Source organism: Cavenderia fasciculata (genome assembly GCF_000203815.1).
Source record: "Cavenderia fasciculata unplaced genomic scaffold Scf_EUAJFUG02HR96I-5, whole genome shotgun sequence".
Taxonomy (NCBI): Eukaryota; Evosea; class Eumycetozoa; order Acytosteliales; family Cavenderiaceae; genus Cavenderia; species Cavenderia fasciculata.
The window spans coordinates 992390-1014908 of record NW_004457624.1 but is presented as its reverse complement, the minus strand read 5'-3'; the positions used below and the strand labels follow the sequence as shown (position 1 = coordinate 1014908).

The 22519-nt window shown below is 33.3% G+C and overlaps 10 protein-coding genes across 10 annotated transcripts; 4 read left to right on the top strand and 6 right to left on the bottom strand.

Moving 5' to 3' along the window:
* Positions 1–35: 35 nt before the first annotated feature.
* On the bottom strand, positions 36–1365 carry DFA_11392 (Galactose transporter; the record flags this gene model as incomplete). Its single annotated transcript, XM_004350285.1, has 4 exons — positions 36–364; positions 437–644; positions 717–1071; positions 1142–1365. The coding sequence occupies 4 exons, from the start codon at positions 1363–1365 to the stop codon at positions 36–38; spliced, it is 1116 nt and encodes a 371-aa protein (XP_004350335.1).
* A 257-nt stretch (positions 1366–1622) lies between these two features.
* DFA_11391 (AB-hydrolase associated lipase region containing protein) lies at positions 1623–4359 on the bottom strand (the record flags this gene model as incomplete). Its single annotated transcript, XM_004350284.1, has 6 exons — positions 1623–1842; positions 1934–2430; positions 2522–3027; positions 3147–3353; positions 3415–4101; positions 4257–4359. The coding sequence occupies 6 exons, from the start codon at positions 4357–4359 to the stop codon at positions 1623–1625; spliced, it is 2220 nt and encodes a 739-aa protein (XP_004350334.1).
* A 693-nt stretch (positions 4360–5052) lies between these two features.
* DFA_11390 (SMAD/FHA domain-containing protein) lies at positions 5053–7983 on the top strand (the record flags this gene model as incomplete). The annotated part of the gene is made up of 3 exons (XM_004350283.1): positions 5053–5652; positions 5719–5909; positions 5973–7983. The coding sequence occupies 3 exons, from the start codon at positions 5053–5055 to the stop codon at positions 7981–7983; spliced, it is 2802 nt and encodes a 933-aa protein (XP_004350333.1).
* Positions 7984–8122: 139 nt separating this feature from the next.
* psmB4-2 (proteasome subunit beta type 4) lies at positions 8123–9669 on the top strand (the record flags this gene model as incomplete). The annotated part of the gene is made up of 6 exons (XM_004350282.1): positions 8123–8259; positions 8414–8620; positions 8744–8890; positions 8958–9150; positions 9227–9316; positions 9574–9669. The coding sequence occupies 6 exons, from the start codon at positions 8123–8125 to the stop codon at positions 9667–9669; spliced, it is 870 nt and encodes a 289-aa protein (XP_004350332.1).
* Positions 9670–9918: 249 nt separating this feature from the next.
* On the bottom strand, positions 9919–11193 carry DFA_11388 (uncharacterized protein; the record flags this gene model as incomplete). Its single annotated transcript, XM_004350281.1, has 2 exons — positions 9919–10171; positions 10256–11193. The coding sequence occupies 2 exons, from the start codon at positions 11191–11193 to the stop codon at positions 9919–9921; spliced, it is 1191 nt and encodes a 396-aa protein (XP_004350331.1).
* A 1188-nt stretch (positions 11194–12381) lies between these two features.
* DFA_11387 (uncharacterized protein) lies at positions 12382–16049 on the bottom strand (the record flags this gene model as incomplete). Its single annotated transcript, XM_004350280.1, has 7 exons — positions 12382–12402; positions 13341–13991; positions 14073–14336; positions 14422–15390; positions 15457–15598; positions 15681–15801; positions 15944–16049. 7 exons carry the CDS (start codon positions 16047–16049, stop codon positions 12382–12384), a joined length of 2274 nt encoding a protein of 757 aa, XP_004350330.1.
* A 126-nt stretch (positions 16050–16175) lies between these two features.
* On the bottom strand, positions 16176–17244 carry DFA_11386 (uncharacterized protein; the record flags this gene model as incomplete). The annotated part of the gene is made up of 2 exons (XM_004350279.1): positions 16176–16414; positions 17070–17244. The coding sequence occupies 2 exons, from the start codon at positions 17242–17244 to the stop codon at positions 16176–16178; spliced, it is 414 nt and encodes a 137-aa protein (XP_004350329.1).
* Positions 17245–17351: 107 nt separating this feature from the next.
* On the top strand, positions 17352–17597 carry DFA_11385 (uncharacterized protein; the record flags this gene model as incomplete). Its single annotated transcript, XM_004350278.1, has 1 exon — positions 17352–17597. The coding sequence occupies one exon, from the start codon at positions 17352–17354 to the stop codon at positions 17595–17597; it is 246 nt and encodes an 81-aa protein (XP_004350328.1).
* Positions 17598–17918: 321 nt separating this feature from the next.
* DFA_11384 (uncharacterized protein) lies at positions 17919–18257 on the top strand (the record flags this gene model as incomplete). The annotated part of the gene is made up of 1 exon (XM_004350277.1): positions 17919–18257. The coding sequence occupies one exon, from the start codon at positions 17919–17921 to the stop codon at positions 18255–18257; it is 339 nt and encodes a 112-aa protein (XP_004350327.1).
* A 184-nt stretch (positions 18258–18441) lies between these two features.
* On the bottom strand, positions 18442–22348 carry DFA_11383 (uncharacterized protein; the record flags this gene model as incomplete). Its single annotated transcript, XM_004350276.1, has 2 exons — positions 18442–20748; positions 20840–22348. 2 exons carry the CDS (start codon positions 22346–22348, stop codon positions 18442–18444), a joined length of 3816 nt encoding a protein of 1271 aa, XP_004350326.1.
* Positions 22349–22519: the final 171 nt, after the last annotated feature.

Sequence of the window (22519 nt, the reverse complement as noted above, 5' to 3'; positions counted from 1 at the left end):
ATATATATTTGGGCATCACGTTGTATTATTATTATTTATTCTACTTTCTTTTCCTTTGATGGTGATTTTTTCAAATAACTTTGGTAAACATCTAAACCCAAACCGGAAAATACCATTCCAATTGAAAGCCATTGAAGCTGACTGAGAGGATGACCAAACCAAAATATAGAGACGAGAATCGACAAAAACTTTCTGGTCGTTGTAATTGTAGTGCAATTGAGTGCTCCAAATCGTTTGGTCGTCATAAATATAAAGTGTTGTCCAAGAGCACTTGTGATACAAAACACTGCAATCGTTGAAAAGATCTCTGGATAGGTGAATAAAAAATCGATAGCTTCAAAAAGCTCTCCATTAATGAATACAACTAATAATAATAAATGAAATGAAATTAATTAATTTGAATAATAATTTGATCATTAATTAATCGCAAACATACTAGCAGTCATAAAAATAGTATTCCAAAGATTGGTATTCAACATCATGCTATTGGAAGTTGGTGAATACTTTTTAACATAGTTCTCTTGGAATGGACCAATAATACCATCCAACAATAAAGAAAGCAATAGAATCAAATTGCCATACATCACCAATCCATCATCTTCTGTTGGATTTGATTTATTTGATTTCTTTGAACTTGATGGAAACTAAAATAAAATAATATAAATAAATAAATAAATAAATAAATAAATAATCAATTAATTATAATTATCACTTACCATAAACAATGATACACCAAGAGTAATAATGGCAACGATAAAGTATTTTGAAATTGGGTATTTTCTACGATAAAAGAATACACCCATTAAGAGTACGGGGATTGGTTTGCATGACTTGGCTAGTACTTGTGTTGGATAGGATATGTATCGGATGGCAGTGTTACTGAGGAATGTTGATATTACAATGAGGAGTGAAGAGAAGCCATATTCGTGGAAAGGTGTTTTATCGGGTCCCTCACGTGTCGCAACTTGATAAACCTTTGCCGACGCATAGTTTACAAAGCTTTGAATGGCCAATAAAAAGGCTGTATATTTACCAAATACTAATCCTTTTTCTCCAAATTTAAGTGCATTTCTTAAAACAAAAGTAATTTATAAGTATCATTATCATAGTGTGTAGAGAGTATAGTAGTCTAAACACATACATTTGCTCTTGATAAATGCCATATAATAAATAAAAGATGTAAATACCAACTACACATGATATAAAGTATAATTCGGTTGATATTTTTGATTCTACTTCAGTTGATGATGATGATGAAGAAGAAGATGAAGAGGATGATATATCTTTTGTTTTTGATCTATCTACAACATCTTTTGCAGATGCTGCAGATGCTGCTCCTGCTTTCGTCTTTGTAGTACCATTCATTGATTCTACCATGACCTTTACTGATTGCTCTACTCTACTCTACTCTACTCTAAAATACAACAATACTATCAACTACAGTGATATAGCAAGTAGTTAGTATAGTTTGTAAAAGTCAATAACAACAACAAGATGGTTGAAACATCGAATGGATGATCAAAATCGACTCGTCGCAAACCATGTGTGCTGCGTCACGAAATAAATCTTTTTTTTTTTATACATAATATTATCATTTTATTTGTTTAGAGTATAGATTCCAACTAATCGGTTGTAATTTGGTTAGAACTAAGTACTCTCAAAATATAAGATAAAATTTGATCGTCCAAACCCAAGGTGAATTCAATGTGACCGCTTTTACTGGCCTTGAGGAATGATAATTCCGGATGATACTTTTTCAAAGTTTCATAATGTTTTATAATATTCTCTGGTTCAATTAAATTATCTTTTAATCCCATGACAAAGTGAATTGGTATATTAATTCTATAAATATAATAATATTAATATTAATTAGTATAATTACATTCCATTTTGATTTAATATATTTTGGTTTTAGATTTTTTTGTTTACATACACATCATAATGATCTAAAAAGTTTAATGGATCTGGAGTACCATAGACATTGATATTCTTTTGTTTGGAACCATAGTCATAGGCTTGGAATTTTCTTGCTTTTCTCATTTGCCAAAAGTGTTTGTAAAGTTTGACCGATGTGCCACTAAATGTGTTGTAGGCCAAGTTGTGGATCTTTTCGAGTGGATGGTTTTTCGTGTCTCCCCCAAGAAGGAATCTCGAGCCAAGGTATACCATTAGATCCTTGGTTGGTGTATTGCTAATCACGTCGTGGTAAATCTTGGCGATAATCACACGAATCGTGTCGGATGGGAACTTGAATACATGCATTGGACAGAACCACAGCCACACGTTGATCAACGGTCCGAGGATATCACATATCTTTGGTGCCTTTCTATGATATCCTGCAGGTGACAATAAAATGGCTCTACTTAGATGATGATTCTTTTTTAATATTCCCATCATTACTATATACATTAATATACATGCTGCTCCCATCTAAATAAAAGTAAAAAAACAGTTAATATTAATATATATATATATATATACTTTTTATATTTATATTTGTTTTGTTTTGTTTGTTACATACAGAATGAGCAACAGCTGAAATATTGATATCATCAGGTGAAACAATATCATTAAATTTTGATAATTCTTTGATTTTGACTTGTCTAATCACTTGGATAAATGAGGGAATATCCAAAAATGCATGTTCGTTGATTGAAAAGTCCCAATATTGTTTGGTCGATATATTGTTTTCAGTGTGTAGTCTTTCACCGTTACCACGAAGATTACCAAGGAATACATCGTATCCAAGGTCATGTGCTGCAAATGCCAATGATTGAGTCGGTCCATTTGCAACCCATGCAAAACTATTATCAAATACACCATGTTGAAGATACAATATGTTTTTAGACTTTGGGTTTGGAATTCGTTCCAAAAGCAATATATAACCATCCTCTGTCGTAACGTGGTATTGTTCATAAGGGTATCCTGCTTGTTCAATAATTTCCTTTACACTTCTTATATCCAATTCCTTGTCTGATATCAATCGATTTGGTATATCCTTTACTTTTTTGAAAAATATATTAGTTACTAAATTAATAAATGATTTTATCATTAAAAATGGTAATAATATTATTTTAACTAGAATAGAAATAAAGAACAATATTAATATTAATATTCTAATCTCTCTCTTTTTACATTTAACATACAAATATAATATGGTAAAAATAATGGAAAGGTAATAATCAATACAATCAAATTTCTAATTTTAAATGATGCCAAAGTATTTAAAAGTGATTGAAGTGATGTTCGTAACCAATAAAATACAGTATCGAAAAACAGTAATATATTGGTTCTAATATCCTCCAAAAATCCTGTTGTAATTTGTTCGTGATGATGTACTAAATCTCTATTAACTATAGATAAATTAAAATATTAATATTAATATTCGAATCCAAGTATTTAATTGAAACATACTATAATATAATTTCTTTTGTTTTCTTTTTCTTTCAGTAGTGTTTGTTGGACGGTCGAGGTTATTATGATTGGCTGTTGATTCATTCACAGCATTGTGTGTTGTAGTAGTAGTAGTCGGATGATGTTTCATTGATGATAAAAATTCACTACTACTTATTCGTTTGATCGATGAAGTTGATGCCGATTGTTTCATTCCTTTCTTTGGTGAATAATGTATAGATGGCATCGATGATGCTAAATGGTTGGTATTGTCATCTACTTGTTGTTGTTGTTGAGATGGTTGTGATTTATTGTTGACCGTCGACGATAATGAAAAGGATGAGTTGTTGGGTGAACTAGCTCCACTGCTATCAGAGTCATTTAATAATTGTACAAAAGGTGTTGATCTCCTTTTACCCATAGGTTTTCTTCTTTTCACTGTAGTATTATTTACATTGTTGTTGTTGATTTGTTGTGAAGTATTACTACTACTACGACCAATTAATGGAGGATTGGAATGAATTCCACTGTTATTACTATTATATCTATTGTTACTGCTGCTGTTACTGTTGCTGGTATCGTATTTTCCCAATGGTACAGTTAAAGGTGGTTGTTGAAGTGGTGGTGTAGTTGGTGATGGAGGAGGTCTCTTTTTAATTCTGTTTCTCTGTTCAAAGTAGCTGAGGTAACCAGGTCGATAAAAAAGACCTAAAAAGGTGATAGTTAGAAAGTTGGCTATCTGCACTCCAAGCTCCCATACTACATAAAGTAAATAATGATAATAATAAGTATATTAGTTTCAAATTTATTATTTGACTACTATAGCTAGTAGATGCATCTTTGTTCACAAACAAATAACATACATTCTTGAACAAATGCTTTTATCGATTCATTCAAAGAGATAAGTGTCTTGTCTATATAGGTGCTTAGGACAGTAGCTACCCAAACTCTAAACCCAAATAACATTTTGTTTCTCTCTCTTTCTCTCTCTCTCTCTATGTCGGCGTCCCTTTATTTATAAATATATGAATGTTTGAAGGTGTTATACTATAGTAATAGTAGTAGTAGTAGTAGTAGTATAACTCTGTTCTGATATCATTTAATAAATATTATTTATTATTATTGTTTGTTTGGAAATTGAATATATATATATATATCTATCTTTAATGGAAATTTGCTGTTACAATTATGAATAAGCCGAATATTGAACACTCGCCAGTTTTATTACACCCTCTCTTTTTTTATTTTATTTTATTGTAATTATCTATCGAAATTTCATCATTAAAAACAACTAATTAAAATATTTTTTTTATCATTAATAATTTTTTATTTACATTAATGAGTTCAATTTGGTACTTCACACAGATATCTATCTAGTGATAAACAACAAATAATATTAAATATTATTATTAATATGAACCGAACAGTTGATGAACTTCAATGTCAACAAAGATGTCCAGTTTCGGCTCATCCCATTTTTGTCACGTGATCATGTTGTTTGATGGGTTTTTGGTTGTTTGGGTTGTTGAAGGATCTTCTTTGCTCAAATGAAGGAGATCTATTTCTAGAATAGAGATGGATGTGGATGAAGATTGTTAACAAACAACAAAATAGTAGTAGTAGTAGAGTTTGATAGATAAATATATATAATATTTATATATGATAAAGGTTAAATTAAAAGATAGTGTACTTGGAACCGGAAACTATGGAACCATTAGAAAAGCAAGATATGAAGGAAAGACTGTAGCTGTAAAGATCCCTTTTGAATCTAGTAGTACTAGTACTAGTTCAACGACAACAACTACAACCACAACAACAACTACAACTACAACAAAATCACCATCTAAATCAAAAAGAAGGTCAAGAGGTGGATCTGTAGATCATATAGTAAACAACTTTGAGTTGATGAATAGTGGAGATTTGCTTGGATTCGATCACAAGAATGTTGTCAAGTATTATGGATGTACTATGGTCAATGAAAAGAAAGCATTGGTGATGGAGTATGCACAAAAGGGATCGCTTTGGATACTAATGCAAAAGGAGCGATTAAATATCCAAACTATCAACCATCTGCTCATTGGTGTTGCACAAGGCATGAGATATTTACATGCCAAAGGTATCATGCATCGTGACTTGAAACCTGGTAACATCCTCGTCGATTCAGACTACAATGCAAAGATTACTGATTTTGGTACTGCTAGATTCTCAACTGCCTACGATGCTTCAACCATTGTCGGTACTGTAAATTATATGGCTCCTGTATGTATATAACTACATAATAATAATAACATAACTAATTAATTATTATTATTTCAAATTAAAAAGGAAATAAGAGATTACATTAGTGAAGGTAAAGCACAAAAGTATTCAAAAGCAGCTGATATTTATAGTTTCGGTGCTGTTGTATTGGTCATGGTAACATGTGAGTTTGCAAAGGAACCTTCTACCTATGACTCTATAGAGTCACAAATACCATCCTATTGTTTTCCTCAATACAAAGAGTTGATTATTAGTTGGTATGTATACATACTCATTTGTTAAATTGTATATACTCTTATTAATTAATTCATTTATGTTAGTTGTAAAAGAGATAGCAAGTTAAGACCTACATTTAACCAGATTATCAATACATTGAAATCATTTCATGAAAAGGTGTTGAGTTTATTACCAAACTATCCGACAAATAAGGATATTGTAGTGTATCATACCAACCAAATCAATCAAATGATAGTTCATTCAAAGCTGGGTAATAATATGTCTTCTACATCATCGACATCATCACCGTCGTCTACAACCATACCATTATCATCTATTAATATATGGGATGAATATGGAATGGACCAAAATATAAAATATACAGAGAGTGGACAGGCAGGACTGATCAAGTACATAACACTCAACAAATTGGTAGAGATTATGACTACACCCCAACACAATGATCTAATCGATCAGGTGTTATGTGTATACCAATCGTTTTGTGGCTCGTCTGACTTGTTCAACAAACTAAGACAACGTTTCAAAGTACCACTCCAACACTCTCACATTGAAAGGTCTGTTCAGACATGTGTACTCAATGTATTGAATACTTGGATTGATGGAAGTTACTGTGAATTTTCAAATGATCTCATCACAGTCATCAAACAATTCATTCAAGACAATAGACAGATAATTGATGAATTATCATTTATTAAAAGTTCAACTATTACAACAAATTTAGAATCAAAATTAAAACAACAAGATAGTAATCAAAATAATAATAATAATATAAATAATAATAATAATATTCATCATTTATTAAATGTATCGATAGAGATTGAATCTTTACTATTTGATAAAATATATGAAAATGTGGATTGCGATGCAATAGCTAGTCATATGATGCTACTGGATTTAGAGTTATTAAAGTGTATACCAAATACAGAGTTGATTGCATTATCAACATTTCCGTCGTTGTCCTCGATTACCACTGTTGGTAATCAATTACCAAACATTTATCGAATGATTAATAGATACCAGAAACTATCAGAATTGGTGACACAAAGTCGTCTTTCAGGATTCATTAAATTGGCCAAACAATGTAAATCCATCTCCAACTATCATGCATTTATGGCTATATTCTCTGGTTTGGAGAAATTTGAATCTGCATCCTCGTCCTCTTCCTCTTCATCCTCTTCTTTTTTATCATCACCATCTTCAATTTCATCTGTTTCATCTTCCTCCTCGACATCATCTTTATCTACTTCATCATCGTCATCATCACCATTTACCAATACTCTATCTCTATCATCTATTGCTCCAGATGGAGCAACAACAGAGAAATCAGTATTACAAACTATCGATCAATTATCATGGGTGATTGAACAATACAAGAGTTTTATGTTAAAATCCAATGGAGTATTCATTCCATGGCTATCAAACCATTTGTCAGAGTTGATAGCGTTGAGAGAACAAAAGGATGTGGTGGCCATGTCCAACCAAGTGTCAATGATCAACTTTGCCAAGCAGACATCAGTGTACCACGAGATATCGTATCTCAGACAATGCCAGAAACAAATGATCAAAGATGTACTCAGCCAGGAAGAAGACAACGAGCCATCCCCACTATCACTGTCATTAACGACGACACCATTCCACGGACGAACCAAAAGTTTAGGTATCCCCAACATCATCAATAACATTGCCAGCAATATAACTAGTATCATCAACAGCAACCAAATGTTAAAGGGGTTCTTCTCTGTAGAGAACTGTACCACCAACCACGACCTCTACATAGTATCAGCATCGATTAAATTAATTCTTGTACATGATCTCTTCGTACCGTACACTCATCCATTTATACTACCTCGAAATACCTCTCTCGTAGGTTACATTGATCATTCACGTCAAAGTTGTCCAATTGCCATAGTTCAAATGAAACCACCATCTAACAATAACAATAACAAACCTTCATCACCATTAGATAGTAGTAGTAGTAGTAGTAGTAGTAATAGTAGTTATAAATATCAAATATATGATTTATCTAAAACAAAGAAATTAAGAATAATAGATACTACTGATTTTCAAGCAACAATAATAAACACGCGATCTTGAGGTGAAGTTCACTTTTTTTTTTTGTAATAATTTTCTTTTTTTTTTTTTTGCTTGATTAATTTTGCTCAAGTGAACATCATTAAACTTTTATTACTTTTTTTGTAATTACGTAATAACAAAATATATATCACATAACATAATGTCATCAGAACACTTTAAATACCCAGTATTCGGTCAAGTAGATTACTTTAAATATAATAATGTTGCAAGTCAACTCGCATCTCATACACCATCACCATCACATTCTCAAGAACTTGGTGCAAAGAAGAGAACTGTGTATGTACTACAATACAAATTAAAACAAGAGAAATAGATATAGATAAAGAGAAATAGATATAGATACAGATAGATAGATAGATAGATAGATAGATAGATAGATAGATAATCTAACACTTTATCAATCATAACTATACTTTTTATTACTTACTAGTGACCCAATCGTAACAGGTACATCAGTTATTGCTATTAAATATAATGGTGGTGTTGTCATGGGTGCCGATACTTTATTGTCATATGGTTCATTGGCTAGATTCAACAACATCGAAAGAATGAAGAAGTTTGGAAAGAGCACTATCATTGGTGCCGGTGGTGAATACAGTGACTTTCAAAATCTCTCTCAAGTATTGGATGATTTAGTGTATGAATCGAATATAGCGACTATTTTAAAACTGAATGATATATATATCAAAAGGTTTGTTGTTAACATCATTTATCTCTCTCTCTCTCTCTCTTTTACTCTTTATTCAATATATCTTTATAGTGTCGATGATGGTTGCACTGATGATGGAACAACTTTGAGCACTACTGAAATTTGGAACTATATTGCTCGTGTCATGTATAATCGTAGAAATAAGGGTGATCCATACTGGAATAGTTTAGTTGTCATTGGTCACGATAATAATAAGAGGTATAAATATAATTCATAAATATTTATTTATTTATTTAAACTAATTAATGATTAATTAATTTTTTAGTTTCTTGGGCAAGGTTGATCTTGTTGGTACATGTTATCAAGATAACTTTATTGCATCTGGTTATGGTTCACACATTGCCTTACCACTTTTACGTAAAGCTTACAAAGAGGATATGACCTTGGATGAAGCCAAGACTCTTATTCAAGATTGTTTACGTGTACTTTTCTACAGAGATGCTCGTTCATCAAGATTTGTATGTAAACAAAAAGAAAAAGAAAAGGAGAAAGAATTACATTTATATAAGTAGATACTAACATTTTAATTTATAGATTCAATTATCAATTGCCAATGCTGATGGACTTGTTATTACTGAACAAATCGCTTTGGATACTGACAAGTGGGACAGTGGTGACTCTGCTGTAAAGTCATTCAGCCAACTTTAAATAACAACAACACAATAACATTATTAAGTATATAACACCGAACCAACACAATAACAACAAACAACAACCAACAACCACCACGAAGATAGTAATGTATTGTTTTGGATGAAAAGACCAAACAAAACAAAACAAACAAACCTTGTAGAAAAAAAAAACAACATATAATTTTCATCAAAATGGATGATAATAAATAATAATAATCAAAAAATTATTAATTAACTTTTTTTTAAAAGAAAAAGAAGAAGAATCAGGATGGAAGAAAGAAAAAGAATAATTATAGGAATGATAGTACCCAAGTAATACTTGAGTATGGTCACAATGTAGTTTAATAAACTATATTTTAATATGGTACAAATTATCTTGCGTGTTGTTTTAAAAGTATACTACGACTTGTCGTCGGATGGATGGGGGCAATAACCAACCATCCATCCATCCATTTCTTGGGATATAGGAGATGACATATTATGTGTTGTTGTTGTAGTAGCAATACATGGTTGTAGGCATTATAATTGATTTGATTGATTAGTTTACCTCTTGATTTAAAGGGGCAATTGATTTCTTTCTTGTTTACAATTTGATTATGTATTTTTCTTTTGTTGTTGTTGTGGTCTTTGTAACATGATTGGATGAATATTGGAAAGGGATTGATTTTTAATATGAACAATATAATTTGATAATTGGTCTTCTGTAACACAAAGATTATAATCAAGTCCAAATAAGAATCTTCTTTCCATTGTATTTAAATCCTTAACATTGAATGAAAAGATATCTGCAATGGTTTTGTTTTGAATATATAAACCTTCATTCCAAAACTTTAAATTTACAATTCCACTACAAAGTAAAATGTAAATTAAACAATTATAATTGTTAGATTAAATCAAATTTCTATTTCTTTTTCTTCTGGTTAATATATACCTTGTTAATAATAAATTGAAAATTTGGTGATGATTAATTCCGGTTCTTTCAACAAATCGATCAGCAGCATGAATAATTAGATACAAAAGAAAGGGAGGAGCTCTATGTAATTCGATTAAACTAATAATCATATTTAAAATATCAGAGATGGCAGTGACTAGATCGACAGTTTTGTGATTAGCCAAGTATTCACGGTCATGAGTTGCCAACCAAGAAAATACTTTTTTGACAAAGATGACTCGAGTATGAGCTGTGTTTTTGTGGAATTCAGATCTTTTGTTGAGTGCTTGGTAGATTCTAGATGTACTTGAACCAGAGAAATTCCAACATTCCAGAGATGATGATTCGGGATGGTTGTATGTCTTGTCTTTTGGATTGTTGACAGTCTTTACAGTACCGTCACAGTTGTAGATGACCTTTGCAAAATCCATACTGGCTCCATTCATTGAAGGAAGGTGAATTGGTTCGGAATGTGTTCCAATTTCAAATGGTGCATATTTACAATTATCCTTTACAAATCTCTTTGAGTACTCTGGAATTGGTTGGGGTTGTAGTTTTTGAAATGCTACTAAATTGTGTACCAACAAGTCATTAAAATGTGGTTCGTCCTTGATATCTATAATCTTTTGGTTCTCTCCATTTTGTTGTTGATGTTGTTGGTAGATATTATTATTATTGTTGTTGTTATGATTATTATTGTTATAATTTGAGATATTATTAAATTGTTGGATTTGTTGTGGTGGGTATTCAGTTGATCTCAAAGGTTGATTATTATTTTTAGATTGTGGATATTGTTGATGTTGCTGTTGCTGTTGCTGTTGTTGCTGAAACTGGTTATAGTTTGCCAGCGATGGGTAATAATGTGAGGACTGGAATTGTTTTTGTTGGTGTGGTTGGTATAAAGTGTTTGGGGGGTAAAGTGATACAGATGAATTCATTTTTTAATATTATATAATATTATTAAAATATTTAATATTATTATTTAATTAGTTGTATTGTATAGAAAAAAAAGATATTTTTAATTAATTAAATTGATTTGAATGTTTGTTGTTAACCATTGAAAAAACTATTTATAGAATCCTTTTTAATGTAGTTGAAGATTAATCTATTATTATTATTGTTGTTGTTGTTGTAGTTGGTTTAATACTAAAATTAATTTGTAAGGTAGGTAGTTGAGAGGTGATAGAATGAAAAAGCCGAGAAATGGGAGGATGGAAGAATAGGTATTAATATATTTCTAAATTGAGATGGATGGATGAGGCAAATAATTTGATAAAAGATACACAATGATGTGAAGAGAAAACTACAAATAATGGATGGTTGGAAGTTGAGTTGATGAATAGGTTAAAACAAACAAAACATAGCAAATCACAAAAATAATAAACTAGAATAAATAAAATAAAAAAGGAGGGAAAGAGAATGAAGGTTTTAAAAGAAAAGTTGAATCGCGTATGGTCTAGAATTCTATAGATGGACGTTTTGATGAATATTCTCTTTGGTTGACGATACTCATTGATTATTAATTGAAAATGTTATAAAAAGGAATTTGGTTGCAAGAGTACACCCGGCTGTCTGTCTGTCACATAACCAGTCCTATCCCATGTTGGGCATAATAGAGATTTGTGGTAAGAGAGACGACGCCGGCAAGAGAGAATGCGGGATAATTCCCTCCATGCATACAAATGACAGACACTAAAAAAATGGAAATTGAATGGTGAGGAGTCGCTAGCAATAGTAGTATTACAACTTATAGCTCATCCAACCAACGAATTGGAATTAGTCGTTGAAACCAATTTCCAGATACCCAAAGAGTTGACCTCGTTGACTTGTGAGTGTGTGTGGGGAGAGTGGGGTAAAATTGAATCGTAAAGTATTGGATTGAAAATAGAAATAGAAAGAGAGTATGTGTGGTGAACATGCAATTGTGCAAAAAAGAAATGGGGGTGATTGCTAATATAAAAAAAAAATCTTTTGTATTTGTAGATTTTACTTACCATGAAAAGAAATTAGGAAAGATATATACTGAATTTCTAAATATACTGGTTTCTGATTATTCTACCTTTTTTAAACTATATTGAATAATTATTGTTTTTGACTCTAAGATATATAGTTGAATTATTATTATTTTAGTCAATTAGGTTGAGTATCTATATATTTAAAAAAAAACTTGGATTTATTTATTATTTAAATTCAATAAAATTGATTGTTGTTGTTATTGTTGTTAAAATCTGTTATCGAGTGTGATGAAAGGAATGGAAAGGAAGGGAAGTTGGTTGAAATAACAGATTAAAATAATGAATGTTTTATGATATATTACAACTTATGTTTTTTGTTTTTTTGCTCATTAAAGATGATAATAATAGTTCTCTCTCAACAACACAAAATAATAAGTAGATTTGTTTGTATAGTTTTTTTTTTTTTATTTATTTATTTTTAATATTATTTTTTTCATCTAATTGTTTCCACTTATTAAATGTTTAAATCGGATTGGACGATGCGATTATTTTAAACTCTGAAAAACTATAGTATGGTCTGCAGTCCGACAAGGCTCCACCATGCAATTTCTCTCTTTTTTTAAAAATTTTCAATTGTTTTTCTTTCATTGTCCAAATATGAACAACAAGGGGTTGGTCATAGATCTTGAGTATAATACAAAGGTCATGGTGGGTGGGTCTAAAAAACTATGAAAATTCTTTTTTAATATTTTCCATTTTTCCAATTTTCCATTTTTTGTTAATGTTTACACGCAAATGTACCACTCCATAGACCAAATTTCGAAGTTAAAGTGGATCAAAAAAAGAAAAGACAAAAAACCCGTAAATCTTTCCAATTTTAGATTTAAAAGGGTAGTAAAAGAGGAAGGACATACCAATCTATTTAGATATCTATTTTTCTAATTTTCTATATTTTTTGGATTGTCCCTTGTTAATCTAATAATGATGAATTCTAATTTGACCTTTTAAAATATATCTTCTCTTGTACCTAAAATGATAAATTGGTCATAGATTCACGGTAAATGTAATTGTTTTTTTTTTATTATTACATTTCCACATGTGTTGTTTACCTATTCGTCCATAATATTTACATCTTCTGTTGGACTATTATTATTGATTATTGTATTTGAAGTAGACGATGAAGAAGATGAAGAAGATGATGAAGAAGAAGAAGAAGAGACTGGAGGAGTAGAAGATGTTGCAGAAGTATTAGTGGTTGTAGTTGATGTAGTAGTTGTTGTTGATGTTGCTGGGGGAGTAGTATTGGTGGTACTAGTATTGGTATTGGTATTTGTATTGGTATTGGTATCTAAAAAACTTGGTCCTCTAATTGGAGTAGTTACATTGGTTGGACTATTTTGTATATTTTTGTTTGTTGGACTTGATACCAATGCAACATTTGAACTAGAATTTGTTAGAGAACCACCCACGTCAACGTCCATCGATGATTCAAAGTCATTGTCATCGTCGGCATCTTCCTCATTGTCATGTGAAGGTGGTGGTATGACAATGGTAAGCGACGATGGTTTTTGTGCTGCCAACATCTTTATAAAATCCAAAAGTAATGGCACATTTCGATCGTTTAGACGTGTTCCAGCCTTGTCCAAAAATGTTTTGGTCATTGAAGTCAATTCATCTACCATTTTCGTTGTATAATTTGATAATGTTTGTTGTTGTGAATCAATTGTAAATAATCTTTGAACAATAATACTAAATTCTCTTTGATTTAATCTTGAATAACTCTATAAAGAGAGAGTTAAAAAAAAAAATAATAAAATTAATTAAATTTGTCTTTTCTTTTTTTTTCTTTTTTTTTAACATACTTCTAATAAATATCTTAATATTTGTTTTAAAATAAATGGAATATGTTTATATTTTAAAAGAAATTCTTCTACTACGATAAATGATATTTTTGGATCCTTGGCTGTCAATACTTGGGTCACCAAAGATTGAATAAACGATGTCTCTCCTATTAATACACTCAATCCTTCTTCATCGTGATCATTTTGCGAAATAAATCTTAGATATTTATAAACTACCAATGTATCCCTATCCGATACTTTTTTAATAATATAAGTAAATAAAATCTAATTTAGATATATAAAAAAATAGGTTTAGTTAAAACTTTGTTGTTGATTGATCAATGACTTTGTTGATTCACTTTTTACATACTTTTTTACATAAAGAATTATTCAAAAATAGTGATGGTAAATTTAGATCTACATCATCAACTTCATCCAATTCTATTTTATCTGATTTTTGTTGTGGCGTTGTTACTGTAGAAGTAGTTGTAAGGATGATAGATGACCCAGTGGAGGCTGGAATGGCAGAGACGGATGCTTGAGGTGCGTCTGCAGCTGTTGGGGGAGGGATGGAAGCTTGTCTAATAGCCTCACGTTCTCTGTTGTAATCATCGACTAGCTGTGCTGCAACGATGGGATAAAAGTTGTTAAATACCTGTTTCTTGACATGCGGTATTTTGTATTTCTGTTCTCTGACCATTTCATGTGACCGTGTTGCCAGTGTCATTAGGAATGTTATGTATTTGATGTTTTCGTCTTCCTTGGGCACCTGTTTTCTTCTGACCACCTCGGTGAGCTGCATCAACACGTTTCGAAGCAGACAGTGTAATGCAAACGGATTAGCAAACACCATTGCAATATCGGCCAGTACCACGCCACCGTGATTACCAATCTCTTGAAAGTATCCTTGTATCTCCTTGACACGACGCAAATCCACTATATTCTCTCTCATGCACGCGTCGACGCACCAAGCAATGCTATGTGCACGGTCGTGGTCGTATATCTCTGATACTCCATTGTCGTGGAACAACATCAACAGGTCTGCACGAAGGGTGCACAGTGCTGCGACATTCTCGAGCTCGGTAAACAGTTGTCTGATAAATGATATGGCTCCGTTGTACAGTTTCAGTGACTTTCCAATCAACGATGCAATCTCTTTGAGGATTGTATTGTTTTCACGTCTCTTTGAGGGCAAGACATGTGTCTCGACAATCATTTCATTCAATTCATGAAACAAATAAGGATCGTCTACATATTGCATGATCAATGGTAACAATTTCTCTCTAAATAATGTTTCATTAATTAACCATATTTGTCTTTTAACTTCGATTGGACATTGCTAAAAGAAATAGAACTAAAAGGTTAATATATCCATAATATATATGAATTGTTGTTGTTTACATACTTCATATAATTCAGGAGTTTCGGATAATTTCTTTAAGAATCTATAAGGTACTTCAGGCATTAACTTCATAACGTTCATAGGTATACCCTTTAATTCATCAAAACTAATATATGGAAATGATTGATCTAATAATGCTTCCATTCTAAAACATAAAAGAATAATTAGTTAACTAATGATTCTTTGAGTTAAGTCGGTCGTAATAATAATAATAATAATATTCGTACTCATTAGGATGCATTGATTTAACTCTAACCAATAAATCATCACTTAGAAATGAAAGTAATTGAGAGTATAGATTACTTCTACCGATTTGGTGTAAATCTAATAACTTTAAAGCTGGTTGAACTGAGGGTAGTAAAGTAGGTATAAGTATGAAATGTAAATGATGAAGAAGAAGAATAAGAGGAGGAGGGGGAGGAGGAGAGGGAGGGTTGTGAATGGTGAATGTCATAGTTGTGAGCAAGATACTTATTAGTTCTATTCAAACCATATTGTTTCTGAAAGTCATCCAAGAATTGAATAGGTTGAGTCGTTCTACTCAGTGAATTCAAGATCTTATCAGACCCTGAATCACCTATTAAATATTCCTCCATCTCTATCTCTCTTTATATCTCTCTCTCTCTCTCTTTCATAAACAACTCTGAATCAATTACCTTAACTAGTTCATTTTATCTTTATTTATTTTTAAAAAGAACCGCCAAAACTAAATTAATTAATTTTTAAAAGAGTAGGGCAGTGATGAGTGATCCGTATTGTTGTTCGAGATATTGTTTCTTTTCATCTGATCCAACTGTCACAAACACCTTGCCAGTGTGTTGTTGGTGTTTGAGGAGATTGAACATTGTCAGACCGACACCACCAGTTGAATTATGGATAAGAATAGATTCGAATGGTTCAATACCTGCTTTTTTAACTAGAACAACATAGGCAGTACCCATTGCAACTGGAATAGACGCAGCTTCAGCAAATGAGAGTCAAACTAATAACATTGATAACTGGTCAATTAAATCAATGTTTGGTTCCAATTTGCAGAGATTATGATAGTCCATCTGATAGCATGCATCTTCAAAGTTGTAATCAACTCTCAATCAACCAAATCATACAGTAGTCATATTGGTGAAAAGAATATTAAATTGGAATGTAATGATCAAATTATTCAAGTCAATGTTGAAAGAATAATAGATGCTCCCAAAGCATTTGAATTGGATTCAAGACTTATAGTCACCGATAAACAGGATATTCAAAATACCATCTTAGATCAAAGACAGAGGTGATGGAAAACTACCGTTTTGAAGTTCAAGTCAAAGCGGCATCAATCAATTTCCAACCCTAGGAATACCCCTCAACAAATCTATTTTGGAAACAGCTATCATACCCCTGCTCAATTCATAGGAGAGATGGAGGATATAACCATATGGAACACTGCTATAACTCAACAACAAGTCACAAACACAATGTTTAATATGGTTGAAGGCAACGAAGCTGGTTTGGTTGGGTATTGGCCAGTGGATCGTGATCTCTTGGATAAATCACCAACTGGAAGCAAGGGTACTGGAAGTGGAACACTCTCATATATTCCTATATTCAATTCAAAATATGTTCAACAATCAAACAACCATTACAGTTATGTTCAGTGACCAACCATGCCACTATTTCAAATGCAGGCGATCCCGCAACAGCATCTCGTACCCAAGTGATCCAAGTTGTAGATGGTGCACCTATATTGCTGATTTCTTTCTCTGCAATGGCATTCCACTTGTTCCCAATAGGTTCCGATCTCCTTCCCATATTCAAAATCGATCCTATAACCGGAGAAGTACTTGACTCACATTTCAAAGGTCAAGTTGGTCGATCGTGCCACCACCAACCCTGATAGATTTATCGGTCGAGAGAAAATGGCCATCGCAGAAAATTATAATCTGCATCTGGACATTGGTGGAGAGGGACACAGTGCCAAAGATAACAGTGGTTTCGACTTGGCGATCAATGTCAATATCTCCACAGAAACCACCTTTGAAGTGGTTGGTGAGAATGGTTTTCCCGATCACGAACCATTCCCTACAACATTGTCCTTATTGATTGGACAAAGAGCATTCCTCACCGCGATTCGACCGTCAATTACATCACTGTCCAAAGCATGAAATTGACCGACTTGATGGTGTCCGAGATTAGTCGTCTAGGAGTGTGCCAGGTGGCAATGTTGGATTGTGGCTTGATCCAGGCTACTTTTCATTGGTCAAAAAATTGGCCTTTCTTTTAAACACCACCATTAAATATAGCTGTAGTGGTGTCAAGAATGCTGCAGTGTGTGGAGTGGATTGCAAAGACGAGTTTAAAGGAACATAAGGTGGTTCACCGAGATATATTAAGATTTGTCTCACCATGAAAGATTGAACAATCCAAATCCACTTGCAGTGGAGGAGGAGGCAAAGGTGGAAAAGGAAAAGGAAAAGGAAAAGAAAATGAAAACTAGTTGGATTCTTCCTGCCATTAAATCATCTGCCACAATCCGAGAAATTGAAGATGGTGAAGAGGAGGAAGAAGAAGAGGAAGAAGAGGAGGAAGATGGTGAAGAGGAAGAGGAGGAGGAGGAGGAAGAGGAGGAGGAAGAAGAGGAAGAGGAAGATAAAGGGTTGCCTGTAGTGGTTGGAGAGACTCTAAGTCCAGACTCTCATACCGACAATATAGATCCTGATCAAAGACTACAATCCATTCTTGAAAGAATGAGAGTAGGAATTGAAGAATTATCAGACCAAGATATCGAATTTATCATTGAACAGAGAAAGAAATCAAAACAATAAACTCTAGAGATCAGTGACATTGTGTATAATAAATATTTCTTTTATCTATAAAGTATGGAAAAAAAAAAAATTAATTAATAAATAAATAAATAAATAAATATATAAATAATAAATAAATAAATAGTATTATAAATATTGGAGAATTTCTATTTATTTATTTATAATACTTACTTACCCTATTATATTATATTCTTTGTAATTTTATGACATAAAAACTGATTGGGTTGACAGGGTCCAAGGTCCAACCAGAGCCATTATAATAATTTGAGAGAGAATAGGCGTATCTTCTAATGGTCGAATCTTTATAGAATCGATACACCGGTGAAAGACCAGCAATTACGTTTGGTGAATCATACGCTCTCCAAACAGATCCAGTAGGTGTCCATTCAAGGTTTGTCAATGGATCTCTTTCATGCACTTCGAGAAGACTGTAATCGTAAGAGTACGTTTCATTTCCGTTTGTGACTGGTCGATCGAGAATAGAGAATTGGTAAACAGGAACTCCTTCCCCGACGTTTGGTGGGTATGCTTGCCACACAGCTTCACTAAACCTCCAATAGTGATCATTCGACATTATATTGGTTGAATATAAGAATCGAGGTGGTTGACTGTCTGGTGTATCTGCCACATACATATTTACTCCAACCAAAGAAGGTTGGGATGGAAGAGTGTTGAATAAATAGTTTCCAATGTCTCCACCGGCAATCCACATTGCTGCTGATGGTAGTTGTAATTGCACCTTGATGAGAATGTCTCTGTAGGTTAGAGGTGAGGTGGATGAAGAGTCCTTTGCTTGTTGGAGCACACTGGTGAAAATGGGTAGAAAAGAATTGGTTTTTGAAAGTTTGATTGTTGGTGTGGTAAAAGATGATAAATAGACAACGCAATTGTTTTTATACGACATATTACCAATTGAATTGGTAAAGGTTGATGCATTGCGGCAGTCTATCACAAACGTTAGATTGACTCCACTTGGAACCACATTGAAAAGATTCAACAGATCATCCCAGGTGATAGAATAATCTGAGGATTTGAGAGTATCATCCAGTGTGACAAGCCCGGTTCGGACAGCAGACTTGTTTCCAATCGATGATGACTTGTTGAATCCTCTACCAACGATTGCAATGTAAAGGGAGTCACCAGATTTCAAATCTTTTAACATCCAATCATTGATCTGCTCCCTAATGCAATTGGCACTTGGACCACAAACAAAGGTACCATTTTCAGTCAATTGTGTTGAACTCTTGGACAACAAACGAATATTTTCTTTCTTGACATATCCACCATTGACCAGAGCATTGGCATGGTCGTTGACTGAAAATGTTGGGTTGCCTCTAAGACCAAATGACTTTTTTTTTAATGACCCAATCAACAATGCTTTGACAACTCTTCCAGGTGCTACTGGGTCTCTAGGATAGTTCCAATTGGTTGCAGGTTCGTTGATGTAGACATTTCCAATTGCTTTGGTCTTGGCCAACACGGATACTGGCGTGCACATTTGGTAGTAAATGTCTAGTAGTGGTACCGAGTAGATTGTTTGGTTGGTTTGAGGGATGAGATAGGTATCGTGCAATAGATTGGGTGATGAGGAGACAGGTTCCCACGATGCAACACATACTTGGGACGATGAAAAAGAGTATCTTTCAAGAGCTGATCCTGGGAACCCCTTGATACCAATCACTGCATACGAAGCATTATCTGGAACCAATATGAATTTTGAAGCACCGATAAGAGAGAATACCATTTTCTTCTCATTGGTTTTACATGGTGGCATATGTTGGTTGATTGCAACCAATACAAACGTTCCGTTTTGTATATTACCAACATCGTTCAAAAACTGTGTCCATCCACCATTGACAGAGTCGTCGTACAATGCATAAGAGATATATTTTAAATCGGGTGAGGCATAAATAACATTGATACCTGGCGAATAGGTTTGGGTGTTGGCTGAAGCTCTCGTCTTTCCATTGATTGTGATTTTGCATGATCCGTCAGTTCCACCCTTTGATGTGACACTGAAATTGATACCTGGCGACGTGGTGGTTTCAAACAACGATTTGATTGGGTATCTTGTCAGACACGATGAAGGATCGTTGAGGCCAGACGACAGACACTCACTGACTAATCTATCGGCTGCTGAAATACCCTCTCCTACAGCTGCTACAATACAATACGATTTGGGAAATGTAAATGATTTGAATTGGCAACTTCCAAGGTATTCTTCAAAATAGGGTAAGGCAGTTTGAAGGTGACGGGAAGCATCACCAACAGCCGATATGGCCACAATAGTATTATGGGGCAATGCTTTTAATTTTGCAATAAGGTTTAGTGTATGGTTGGCATTGTTTTCAGTGTTATAATTTAACATTTCTTGAATTACACCATTCAACGGATTGATAATCATCATATTGATACCGACCCTTTGAATCTGAGGAACATCAATACCATTGATTTTAAAGCTTGAAGATCCCGCAACAATAGTTCCTGTAACCTATGAATTCAAATAAAAAAAATAATTGTATTTTTAGGTTAACATATATTCATACCATTTGATATATATTTCAATTTAGATTTCTACTTACAGCATGAGAGTCAACTTGAATTTCAATAAAAGATTTAACAACTTTTGGAACAAAGGTAGAGTACAAGCTTATTGGATACTGGCCAACTTGTTCAAAAGATGATGCTGGTCTTGACCCCTTTCTACCAATCAGAGAATACGAAGTGGTTCGATTGATCTGGGTCACACGGGAAGCTCCAACAGTTGACATTGCAAATAATAGGTTGTCGGTCATACCATATTCAAATGTAATGCTTGGCTTGCCGAGTGTAATTGTGACGACTGTCCCAATCGAGAGATCGAGAATATCTTGTATCATACGAATCGCTTCATTTGGTTTGCATAAAGAGACGTCATATGATTTTGTAAAATATTCTTGACCAGTGACCTCGTTGAATGCTTGCATCACAAAGCCATCATATTGTTGTTGTTGTTGTTGTTGTTGTTGCTGTTGTTGTTGTTGTTGTTGTTGTTGTTGTTGTTGCTGTTGTTGTGAATTTGAAACCACTTTAATATTCTTTTCGATGATTTCATTGCCTACGATTACTTGTGACATTGAGGAAGTGTCTTTTGGCATAATGAATGACATTGAGCAAGCATCCGATGTTAGAATCTCGATAAAGTTCTTTGTTGATCCAACCTTTGATGAAATACAATATATGAAATGACCACCATCTCCAGCATGTGGACCACCGACGACGTTGTAATGATCTATTTCCTTGCTTCCCCAACTCTTTAAAAGATCTCTTGTTTCGGGTGTAAAATTGAACCGATCGGATCCATCAGTAAATAGAATAAACCTTGTACCTTTCTCCAAGCATTCTAACATGATTTGTAGAGCTTTTGGTTCATTGGGGTCATCATTAGAGTCAAACATACTATATGAATGAGCTTGAAAGGTCCAGAGATTGATAGACTTGAAACTACGAGTGCAATAATTCTCAGTGTCTCTTAAATCACCGAGAGTGACCTCGGAATAATTATTAGGATATTGCATCATATTGGTGATCTTTTTAACTCGGCCAGAGACGTCATACTCCAAGGTCACGGATCCATTTTCGACGCCATTGTATCCTGTAAAGTAACCTTTGACTCGTATGTCTCCCAAGTTTAACCGGTCATCTCCATAGGCTTCACGAGCGGCACCACCCTTTCGACCAACCATACAATACTTTTGATAGTGTTGAGCTTCTTGGAACCAGAGTGACCCAATAGATTGAAAGGCTGGTAGAAGGGTATCTAGCATTGATGGTAGAAATCCATCGTATACCATGACTATCACTTGCATACCTGCAGAGATTGAATCAACCATTTTAACAAACTCGTTCATTTGTTCTGGTGCATGAGGATAGTTGTAAAAGTGAAAAGGAAAGCCAGCCCATTCAAAGATAGGGTTGTACGGATCTAAAATCCATAGATTGATACCAGAGTCTATGAAAAGATCATTCATACCAATACAATTTCGACCTTGAAAATCGAATAGTGATTGTGTCTTGTTCCGTGCCACCAGAGTTACTGGGTTTACATTCATTGTTTGCATACAAGAGTTTGAACTCTGTGTAGAAGAAGATGATGATGATGATGATGAATAATAAAGATGTAGAGGGAAACAAATATATATATATATATATGTATGTATGTATGTATGTACGATCTCTCGTTCGAATAATAATGATTAAAAAAAAGAAAAAGAAAAAAAGAA